A 12,646-nucleotide genomic window follows, 5' to 3' on the forward strand; every position below is an offset into this window, starting at 1 on the left:
CAATTACCCCTGTAATAACATTGAATGGTCATAACTTTTAAACGAGAATTTTTTTCTTAATAAATTTTTGCGTCTGTCGATTAATTTTGATCTATTTTAATGTAACACAAAAAAATTGAAAAATTTCTTTTATGAATCATAAAACCATTTTATGGGTTGGGTGGGGGTTATAGTGTAGTCAAAATAGACTGAAAATGGGGTCAACCTGGACAAAATTTGTAAAAACAGTGTTTGATATCATTAGAAGCGTAACTTTATGTACTTTAAGCAGGAAAAAGTCCACCGAATAACTATTTGGAGAAAAAAAGATATGGCTATTTTAATTTGGGTCACTATTTTACATTTTTGACAATATCATAATTTAATGGAATTCCTAATTATGCTGAGTTTGATTATTATTGTTTATTTATATAAATAAAATGTAAGTTTGCATAATTTGTTTTTTAATTCTTAGCAATATATAAAATGAATTTTATTTATTTATTAAATACAAGGGATCTGGTACCAAGTTTAACAAGCAATATAACAAGTTTTTGTTATTTTGTTATAAAACGTTACACCCTGGAAATAAAGTTAATAATGAAACAATTCATGCGAACCAAACTGTTCTCTTTCAAAGACTTATCATGTTAGCTGAACGATCAGAAGACATTACAAGTTGCTTTGAGTATGAGTTAACACCTGAACCAACATCGCTTTTTAAAGATGGTCTTATGAGGAAATCCAATAAAGCATTACTTAGTAATGTTCTTCTAAGTAATTCTTCAACTAAACAATCAAATAAGCCAAACAAAACCAACTACGTTTTAGACGGGGGAGCATTACTACACAAAGTCCTTTGGAAAATTCTTTCTACATTTGGTGATATAGTTCAACAGTATTGCAATTATATTGACCGAAAATATGGAAAAAATACAACTCTGGTTTTTGATGGCTACAAACTTTCGACGGAGGATCATGAGCACCAAAGACGAGTAAAAGTAAAATTTCTTGATCTTGCTCTACATCATCAAACGGAAATTAACTGCAAGCAAGCCGATTTTTTCCATGCTTTATATAAGGTTACTTTCTATATATATATGTTTGTGTGCCACAAAATTTGAAATCAATTTTTGAAAGCCTTTTTCCCAACCAATTTTGCTCAAATTTTGCACACTTAATCATTTTCGATGACAATACAAGGAAATGGAAAAATTTGACCAAAAAAAGTTAATTAAGTTAACAAAAATTTAATTTGTATTTCCCCATAAGAACACTGAATTAATAAAAAAAAAATTTAAAAACGTAACAGTAATTTTTCCTTCTACAAAAGATAACAAAAAAAGAATTTCTAGGCCCAATAGAATTCTGCTTGCATAAAGCATGGATTTGAAAAAAGAATTTTTTTTTGATTTACTAGTTATCAAACAAAAACAACTAATTTAATTAGCTCCTTATCAAGTGCTTTGATATTACATGGTCATGATTGCACTAGATGTGAAGATGACGCTGATAAAACTATAGTTTTGAAAAGTCTTGAAAATGCAAGCCAAGGAAATCATACTACCGTTGTTGCTGATGATACAGACATACTTGTGTTACTTTTAAACATGTGGCAGCCATCAATAAGCGATATTTTCATATGCCATGAAGCTCGTAAAGGCATCAAAAAATACATGGAATTGATCACTATTGCCAACTCATGTAAGAAGCAATCTACTATTTATTCATGCTTGGGGCGGATGTGATACTACATCTTCATGTTTTGGGCAAGGCAAAACTGCTGCCATGAAGCTAGTAGAACAAAACAGCATTTTAATTAAAAAGGTTTGTCTGGTATTCAACGACCCTTTTGCAAAACAAGAACAAGTTTCATCTGCTGGAATAAAATTTGCTATAAAAGCTTATGGTAATGTAAAGCATTTAAAAGATTAATTATGATAAAAAAAGATTCACTGAAAAGTAAAGCTATTTTTATATTTTTTTGAAATCAAACCTTAGGTGGAAACAACGAAGAAGAAAGCCTTACATTGATTAGAAAATACAAGTATATGCAAATGACAACATCATCCTTTAAAGATATTCAACCAGAAAGACTTCCAACAGAAGATGCTATAAGATATCATTCTTTAAGAGTGCACTTGCAGATTTTGCAATGGTTGAACTTGAATCAACTGAGTGGGGATGGAGGAATCAAAGCAATATTTTGGTATCAATAATGACAGATAAGGTAAAGAGAAGTAAAAGCTGATTGAGTAACTTATGTTATGTTATATGTTATTCAATATGTAAAATAAGTTCAAAAATTTTATTTCACTTCAGGCTGCAGCACTAGAGCACATTCTTAGTATTATCCGATGTAACTTTAGTATTACAACAAAGAAATCTTGCAACAACGCTTGTCCTTGTAAACGACATGGTATTAGGTGCATGAGTGCTTGCATACAGTGTCATGGAATAGATTGTCACAATTCAATGTCCTTGTAATAATAATCGAAATAATAACCTCTTATATGCATTGAGGTATGAACTGAAAACAAGCTTTATATGCATTAATAATATATGATGCCAATATTATTAATGCATATCAGCAGTTTTTATTTGAAGCATTCATTTAAATTGCCTAATCAGGCAAAAAAACATGTTGATTTTGTTAAAATGTTTTGCATTAGCTGCTTCAGGAAAGGCAAGGATTTAAGACCTATAAATAATGATAAAACAGCATATAAATTTAAATAAAAAGAAAAAAGAAAAACTCAAACCTTATTAAAAATATATTCTGGAAAGATTATTCAGCTAATAACTCAAACCTTCCTACAATGCTTTGCTCAAGATGAAGAAAAAAGTCTGCTGTGACTGACCCTTATTATACTATGCGACCATGTTATGAAGGTAAAATATACATATTTATATATAATGTACTTTAGTTAAAATTTGGTTATTATGACAACTATAGTCACTAGACATACGCTATAAAATTTAGACCTGAATACCAGACAGAGGAAGAAAATATGAATGTTTTATATAGGAAAATGGGCGCAAATGTGTTTTGGGACCTATTTATAAGGCACCAAAGACGTTTCAAATGAACCCGCAAAAAGGAAAATTTCTGTCCAGTTCTATCAAAGGTTTGAGCACAAATGAAACAGGGAATACTTTAGCTTTAAAAACTTTTAATTCAAACCATTTTGTTTTCTCTGCCGGAAAGACTGAGGTTAAGAAACCCTCCTTTTCTTTAGATAAATTGAATAAACTTCAACTAAAACTACTAAAGTTAATTTTTAAATAACTTATTTTAAATTAATAAATTCAACTAAAGTTAATTTTCAAATAACTATTATCTAATAATAAATACAATGACTTTTAATAATAATTAATGACTGTCAATAATAATTATTATGACTGTTATGACTTCTTTTTTGTTCTTCTGTGTCTTTGTTGTTAGTTTTTACTTCTAAGTAATCACAATATGATTGAGGTTGAACACTTTCTGAGGACTGATTGAGAACAACAAGCTGATTTGAAAATTCTTTAATGGTGGTAAATTCCCATTGTTATTAGGAACCAATGAAAACAAAGAGGTAAGTAATCTATTACCTACAACCTTTTTGAATAACTAGAATGCAATCTGTATTATTTATTTTGATTTTTTATGCATGTATAGATGGTAGAAAAAGATCCTCCTATGGTACATACTGCAATGGTGTTTCATGACAGACATCAAGAAACAAATGATATTGATATCAAATTAGGTGTATATAAAGGGCAGGAATTCCTTAAAGTTAATCTATAAATCACCCTAAAACCAGAGTTATAAAATATAAAAATTTCAAATAAATTGAGAGAGTGTGATGGATATACATTCAAAGATTTCAAAGATTCAAGTGTACACAAAACTATTATAATGAGCATTTTGCCTTCATGGAACAAAAAATACCATAATCTGATAATTTTGGATAAATTAAACATTAGATAAATTAAACAAAAAACTGATAATTTTGGATAAATTAAACATTTCTTCCTTAGATTATACAATATCTGAAAATCTAAAGGTTTTGCCTCTAATGAATGGGAAACAAATTGCAACATCAAAGCGCCCTTGTCCATTTTACATGACCTCATCTCCTAACTTTTAAAAAGCTGATCATTCTTAGGAGTGTTCGATTTTGCTTTCCTTTAGAGAAAGTAGATATTTTTTAAATAGTTTATTTTTTATGATGAAAAATAAATTGTTTTTTTTATACAGTTTATTTTTCATAAATAAAAGTTCAATTTTAATGAGTTTCCAACTTTCCAGGAATTGGAAATATATTGAATTCAATCTATTTCGAATTTCCAAATAGCGGAAAGTATTTAAAAATTTCACTTTCTTTAGGTTTTTACAGGATATTAGTAATATAATATTACTAATAATGAAATTCAAACCTACTTCCTTACACTTTTTAATTACTTTCCATTGGAAAGTAATTGGAAAAGTCATTAAAAAAAATTATTTAATTTTTATCCATTTTATGAATTTCCGACCACCCGGAGCTTATTAAGACCTGCCCCAGGTTATTAATTTTAAAAAACAAAAAAAGTTTTAATATAAAATTAAGAAAGACAACCATCTCTACTATTTTTTAAATGCACTGACTTGATTACGCAAAGACTTTCATACATAAGTATCTCTATTATACTTTGAACTGAACTTTTTGTGCATTTGTAACGGAACAATGTGACTCACCCTAGCCAAAAAATCATAAAGGACCTATACAATATTGGAACAAAGAAAAAAACTTTGATAACTATAAACACTTTCTAACTTATGAGTTTTTAATTTAAGTTGTAATCTGAAATTTTTTTTGTTCAAAATTCTTATAGGATCCTATAGGACTTTTTGATAGGCAGTTAACTGGTTTATTCTTCATTTTAAAAAATAAATATATTTATTACGGTTGATGACTTCATAATTTTTTTTTTAATTATATACTTAAATAGAATTTATTTATTTAATTTTAAAGAGTTGGCATTTTAACGCCAAAGCAAAAAAAAAGTTATAAAATAAACAAAGGCTGGTATTTTGAAAATAGCATTTTTTTTCTTTTTACTTTTTCCTCTTTCTAAATCGAATTCAAAATTAATATATTTCAGATGCCAATCAAACTGGAATCTCACTTCCTTTATTTTATTTGAGTAATAGAATATAATAATAAAATTTATTCTTAATGTGTTTAAGGAAACCTTATTAAACTACCCTTGGTCTTAAGTGAATATTTTACACAAAAACAGTAGTGATTTCACAAGATAAATGTTTACTGGGAGAAATAAACTTTTATAGAAAGGAAGCTTCCCTAAGTTTTAGTAAAAAAAAAAAAAAAAATCATCAGGTTTCCCTATGTTAGCTAGTGTGTTTCAATAGTATTGCATTATACCAGCATCTTCTGATGCAGTTGAATCGTCTTTTAGTGAAACAAACTTTTTTCAAAGAAAAAAAAGGTAGTTTTTCATCAAAAAACTTATAATTTGCTTAATTATTTTTTAAGAGTGCAAAAGGAAGCCCTATATATAATCAGCTATTTGTAAAAAAGAAATGTTATTATATAAAGAAAATAAAAAATCATTTAACTTTTTTTTGGCTTTCCGATTGTAAGTGATTAGAAAGTGTAGGGAAGTGACTAGAAAGTGTAGGGAAGTGATTAGAAAGTGTAGGGAAGTAAGGTCAAATTTAATTAATAATATTATAAATTTAATGTCATGTAAAAACCTAAAAAAAATGATTAACTTATAAATACTTTCCACTTTCCGGAAATTGGAAATAGATTGAATCCAATCCATTTCCATTTCCTGGAAAGTTAGAAATTTTGATTTTTATTTGGCTTCAAAATATATAAATAAAGTATATAAACTATAAGTATATAAACTTAAAGTATATAAACTTTAAACTATATAAATAAAGTATATAAACTTTAAACTATATAAATAAAGTATAATTAAATAAACATTTTTAAATATAAATACATCTAATTTTTGCAAACACTTTCCAATTCAGAGGAAACTACTTCCCGAAACAGGTTAGAAAGTGAAATTGAACAGCCCTAATCATTATTCTTTAGAATCTTTGTGCAGATACACCAATAGATATCTGATAATGTAAAATTAAAAAGTGTAAAAATGTACACGAAAGATTAAACTCCTTTATTAAAAAGGGACAAAAATAAAAAATATATTAGAGCTTGTAAATATTCCAGGTCTTTCTCATTAAAATTTCATTTTAAAAAAGATTAAAATTTTTTTTTTGAAAACAAGGAGTGTGGGTTACAGTTTGTCAACCAATATCTGTCTACAATAAACATCTGCAGAGTATCCTACCAAGGACAGCATCATTTGGAAAGTAATGCTTGCAATAAGTTGCTTAAAAACATAGACAGTTAGCTTTGAGCTGTTTTTTCAGGAGTCTGGTCTTGGAGATCCCGCTTCCAAATACATTAAGGTACTAAGAGATTTAATAAAAATTTTATATGGCTGTTTTGAAAAATCATTAGGCTCTATTTATTTTAAAGATATAGAGTAGTTCTCTACGAGATATAGAAATTTAGGGACTACCTAATCCTTTGAAGGTACACATAATTGAAAACATCTTATCGAATTCATTGACATGAAAAGGTGGAGTCATTGGTATGATAAATAAATTTTAAGTTTCATAAAAGATTATAACATGATTAAATAACTATAATTATAGTGATTAAATACTTTTTATTACAATATTGAAAAAAAGTTTATGCGAGATAAAACTTGTATAAACTATGATGATTTTTCTTTAAATAGACTAGATTTAAATTTTGTACATTTTATATTCTGTAGGTTTCTGGTTGGTTACTGGACAGAACAGGTTCTCAAATTTATTTACCAGGATTTCAATCAGTTTTGGCAAATGTTCTCAAGTTAGTCAAACTAAATTGAAGCACTAAAAAACGCAGTTGTTGTTTAAAACTTTATGTAAAATCAAGTATACGTTATGTAAAAACCATTAAATTTAATTGAGATAACAAATTAAATTTTATTGTTTGTTAAAAAAACAATAAAAATGCAACTTAATAGAGTATTTTAATTTTTTTAATAATAAAAAAATAACATTCTGAATTTTTTTATTTTTATACTGTTTACATATATTGACTAATGAATAGAAAGAACATGAAAGGAGTGGTGCTACATCGATTGACAAACAGATAGAACATGTGAGGAATGTTGCTCCATAGACTGACATAGGTAGAACATGCAAGAAGAACTGCTACATCTACTGAGGGTATCATTCACCTAAGCATACAAGGCTAAAAACCATTAATGAGCTCAGATGCTTATTCTGGAACTCAAAGCAGATGTCTTCTACGACTTCTTTTGGTGCCTTCTCTGAACTGGTTCAAATATTACATAAGTAAGTAACGGTAAGTATTTGAGATTGAATTAACCATAAAAATCTTTTCATCCAAAAACACTAAAAATGGTGCATCTATCTTCACAATAATTACTTTTTTCTTGGGTTTTTCAAGTCTTTGGCTTTATGCTATTAAATCAAATATATCTTACTAATTATTACATCATATTTTTTAGAATTCTTTGTTTGTTTTGATGATAGAGGCATAGACATCTAAGTTTAATTATTACTGGTGTGTCCTAAAGGATTAAACATCCTAAAGGATGAAACATCCTAAAGGATGAAACATCCTAAAGGATGAAACATTTTTGTCTAAAAGTTATCGCACACTAAAACTCTATTAACATCGTTGATAGAGTTTTAATTGATAATAATGCATCTGCTTATGATGATACGTTGATGAGCTTAATTGATAATAATGCATCTTAAAGCATTTTATCCATCTTGCATTAGTTCTTAGATAAATGATTGTAGTCAGTATTATCTTCACACTCATTATTTATAGCTTCAAAAAAAAAACGTTATTGCCTTAATGAAAAGATGTAGCACGCCATGATTAAAACAAAATTGATCAAAAACATTTATTTTCATTTATAATCAATATTCCAAATTCACGTAGATGTGGTTACATTATTTTAACCATATTGATTACACTGCATAAACAAAAAAATTCAAAATAATCCCATTTTATATGTGATATTGTCAGTTTTATCATGAATATTAACTTTAATTTAACTGAAATGAAAACTATTTTTATTCTTTACTATTTTTATCTAACTTTAAAATTTTTTTAGCATTACTTTCATAATTGAAACAAAGTTGTTACAATAAAAGCATGGAAAAAGTTCAAGTGTTTAATTTTTTGTTGCATTAATTTTAATTTAAAATAAATTAAAAAACAGTAAAAACATTCTTTTATAAAACCTTTTTTTTTATTTTTTTGTTGATTTTTCTTAAAAAAAACAACAGTTGTTTGCTCTTTTTGATTTTTCTTAAAAAAATAGCTGTTTGCTGTTTCTGTTAAAAACCTGAGGAAAGAAGCTAAAAAAGCTGCATATAAACTAACAACTTCTTATAGAAAAAACTATATGCTTTCTTTTACCTCTTTTACACCCATCCCCTAAAATCAGTTAAGCATAGTTAAGCTCCTACTTCTCCTCCTTCCTCCACTTTACTTTTATCTCTCTTTTTACTGTTGAATACGTGTACCTCTTTGTAGCAACATATAGCAAACTTTTAAAATATTACTTTTGAAAATAATTTTTTTTAACTTTAATAAAAAAGAACAAGACTTCAAGAGCCCAGCAATATATCACTTTTGAACTAAAGAATTTAAAGAATCATGTTTGGATTGTAACCATAGACTCTAAACTGTGGAACTTCAGGTTCAAAAATAATGGATTCCAAGACTTTTAAACAACTTCTTTTTTATTTTTCTTATATTCAGAAATTTTTAAATATTTTTGGCATTTTAAAGGGCCCCCCATGTGCTAAGACAAGTTGTATTTATTTTGAGGTTTTTAATAGTTTTTTAAATTTGTTAAAAAGTTATTAGAACATTCTTCAAATATATTTATGGGGTTTCTTCAAATGATTTTGATATCAACACTTCTTCCCTGCTTTTCAAACTGGATATTGATTACACCCATTGTGGATATAGTTCAGTCCAATCTGTTTTAAATATTCTGTGCTCTGTTGTGCGCAAAAATTAACTTAGCTTAGAAACTTTGTTAATAGCATGTAAATTAGCTTTTAAATTAAAAAAAACGCTACAGGGACTCTTTTAAATATAGTTATTAAGGTGCTCCAGGAAGACCTTACTAAGGTCTTAATGCGGAGCACTGTGAATAAGCATTTAAAAAGGAAGTTCACACCACCTTCCATAGCAATGTGTTGCCTATATGGTCCAAGCTGGCATTTAACATTTAAAACTTTAACCACTAAGCCATATCTGCTTATTTCATTTGATTTTATAAAACATGTGACAATATTGTTTCATTTTTTATTTTTTAACACAACAGAGCCATTATTTCTCAAATGGCAGAGTTATGCATCTGATTTATCATGCATTTATTTGCCTCGTCGGTCAACAGCAACACTTAAACAAATTAGTATAAAGTTATCAACATTTCAATAGTTTAGGTGTCAAATAGCAAATGCAAAATACGACAAGATTACTATTTTATCTGTATCCAAGTAAAAACTCATCAAATTAGACTAAACTGACATAGTTAATAAAAATGCAGCAGTTTTATTATAACAACTAAAACAAACAAATAAAAAATGGGGAAAACTAAAAAAATTAAAATGGTTAAACATAAGTTAAAGTTTTTAAATAGTTTAGTAAACCTTAAGTTTGAAAGCTTAAGTAAACTAAACCATTTTAAAAACCTTTACAGTGAACAAAAGTTAAAGTAATACTATGCATAAAAACAGAGAAAAGATGGCAAAGAAATCAAACAATGGCAATTTTTTTTTTAATTTGATAAACAATTTATTTTGGTAAGATTGTTCAACTTAAAAATTATTTTTTAATGATCATCTATGAAATAAACACGACTTGTCTTTCCTGAGCTCTAGTACTAAAGAGATATGGAAATCCCTTTAGGACTAGAGCTCAGGTAGAAATAAAGAATAAATAGAATCTTTACCTCTAAACCCTAGAGCTATTCATAGTATTTATTTAAGTCATGAAAGGAAATGTTGATATCAAATGATTCAAAGTTTATGAGCTCATGAGGTGTAATGTATATTACTTATCTAAACACTATATATTACTAACATTTATATATTACTTATCTAAACACTATATATTACTAACATTTATATATTACTTATCTAAACACTATATATTACTAACATTTATATATTACTTATCTAAACACTATATATTACTAACATTTATATATTACTTATCTAAACACTATATATTACTAACATTTATATATTACTTATCTAAACACTATATATTACTAACATTTATATATTACTTATCTAAACACTATATATTACTAACATTTATATATTACTTATCTAAACACTATATATTACTAACATTTATATATTACTTATCTAAACACTATATATTACTAACATTTATATATTACTTATCTAAACACTATATATTACTAACATTTATATATTACTTATCTAAACACTATATATTACTAACATTTATATATTACTTATCTAAACACTATATATTACTAACATTTATATATTACTTATCTAAACACTATATATTACTAACATTTATATATTACTTATCTAAACACTATATATTACTAACATTTATATATTACTTATCTAAACACTAAAAATGAGGAATAAGATTATATAGAATAATAAAGGTTTATCTCTCACTTTTAGCTTTTTTACATATTGAACAAATTTGAGTGGTCGTAGTACTCTGAATATACGAACAACTTTTAAAGCAATGTTGCCTTCTTGTAATCTAAAAATGAATAAATACAATACATTTTATGTAATTACAACATTTCTTTAAATTATCGTTACAACAAAAATAGAAAAATAAACAAAAAAAAAACAGTACAAGTAAATTCATTATACACATTATGAGTATATTCATAAAAAGAAATTCAAACTCAAAATTAAATTATCAATAGTATGTTTTACAAAATGAACAAAAATAAAAAAACAAATAAATACAAAATAAAAATACAAACATTCTTGAAAGAATGATTGAAAGCAAACTAATAAAAAAAACAAATGCATCAAGTCGGTTCCAAGAATCACGAAGAAATGATCCTTTACGCAAAACAAAACCAGTATCAACTATCTAAAAAAATTTTTAAATAAAAACAATCCAAGAAACAAAAAATAAAAATTTTTATTACTATAAAGTTGAATGTTACAAACATTTTCATTAGGTAAACATATCAATAGGTAAAATTTCTGACAATTTGTAAAAGCATTTTTTTGTACAAACGTTTTTTTTTTTTAATGTTAATATAAATAAAAACAACTTTAAACTAATACCAACTTTTTAATTTTTAAACATTTTTTAAAGACATATTTTAAAAACTTATTTTCTAATACACTCATCTCCCAAAGACACAGGAGAAGGTAGAGAAGGGGGAAGGGAGGGGAGAGGGGCACTATAGTAAAAAAGGCTACTCAACTTTTTTATTATTGTTTTGATTTTAGTTGTTTTCATATTACTCTTTGTTTGACTCTAAAACACAAACTTTAAAAACCAAGATTGTGTCACAAAAGAATCAAGTTGACAAGACATACCAGAGAAACAAGTTGATCGTACAAAAACTTAACAAAATTAAACTACTATTTCAGTATACTTGACAATCTATAACACTACAATTAAATTAATTCATAACACTACTATTAAACAGTAACAATAGCCAGAAAAAAATTGAAATTTGGGAAACTTTAGGAAAATGGAAACACGAGTTTCCAGATTTCCACTTTTTAAACTTGAGTTTATGAATTATTTTATTGTCAATTATAAAATTTAAATGTGAAACTATTTAAATCCTCCAATAAAATTTTTTTTCAAATATAGAAAGATGCCATACTGAATGGTGTATTTGGACTTTGTTTTGCTTTATTTGTATTGTATTGTTTATATGTATTGGATTGTTTTACTGAACCTGCAAACATTGCTTAAAAATATTCTAAAATTCAAGTTAAAAGAACTAGTTAGACTCAAAACACTCAATTACTACGAATGATTTTAGATTTTAAAATCTTTTCTCAGCAGTTTAACTAATCTTTGAAGTTTTTAAATTAGGCATTCCATCATTATCTTTACTAAATTCTGATTGTCCTTTTCCTTCTTTAAACCTTGATTATATGAAGATTACTAATTACATGGCTTCGTACTTAAACAGTTCCACTTTCACTGACTGAAAAAATGTTCTGGCATAGCTTGCAACTCACAGATCAAACCATACCATACTTACATACACAATGTAAGTATGGTATTTGTAAACGAAGTCTATACACACAAAAAAATACATTTATTTAAATCAATCTTCAGAAATTTTAGGACAATTTAGGCCATAAGTTAATTATGACATTTAATGACAAAACATCAAATTATCAAAATTTAGGACATTTTCAGATTTTGGGATGGAATGGGAGATCTGATATTGTTGTTTAACTTCAATAATTCAAAATTAAAAGTCGGGCACACATGATAAATATAATCACATATGAAGACAATGCAAAATCAGAAAAATAACTAAAAACTATTCAGTATTTCTACAATAGAAC

The 12,646-nt window shown here is 26.6% G+C and overlaps 1 protein-coding gene across 3 annotated transcripts in view; it reads right to left on the reverse strand.

The window, feature by feature from the left end:
- The window catches only part of LOC136077124 (voltage-dependent R-type calcium channel subunit alpha-1E-like), a 196,415-nt gene that overhangs the window by 72,028 nt on the left and 111,741 nt on the right, over positions 1–12,646 (reverse strand). For all 3 annotated transcript variants that reach the window (XM_065791765.1, XM_065791766.1, XM_065791764.1), the window contains exons 21-22: positions 11,080–11,192; positions 10,757–10,847 (exon numbers count right to left, since the gene is read on the reverse strand). In XM_065791765.1, the coding sequence (XP_065647837.1) occupies positions 10,757–10,847; positions 11,080–11,192 (204 nt within the window). The remainder of the gene's footprint in view (positions 1–10,756; positions 10,848–11,079; positions 11,193–12,646) is intronic.

This window comes from Hydra vulgaris, chromosome 02, assembly GCF_038396675.1.
Source record: "Hydra vulgaris chromosome 02, alternate assembly HydraT2T_AEP".
Taxonomy (NCBI): domain Eukaryota; kingdom Metazoa; phylum Cnidaria; class Hydrozoa; order Anthoathecata; family Hydridae; genus Hydra; species Hydra vulgaris.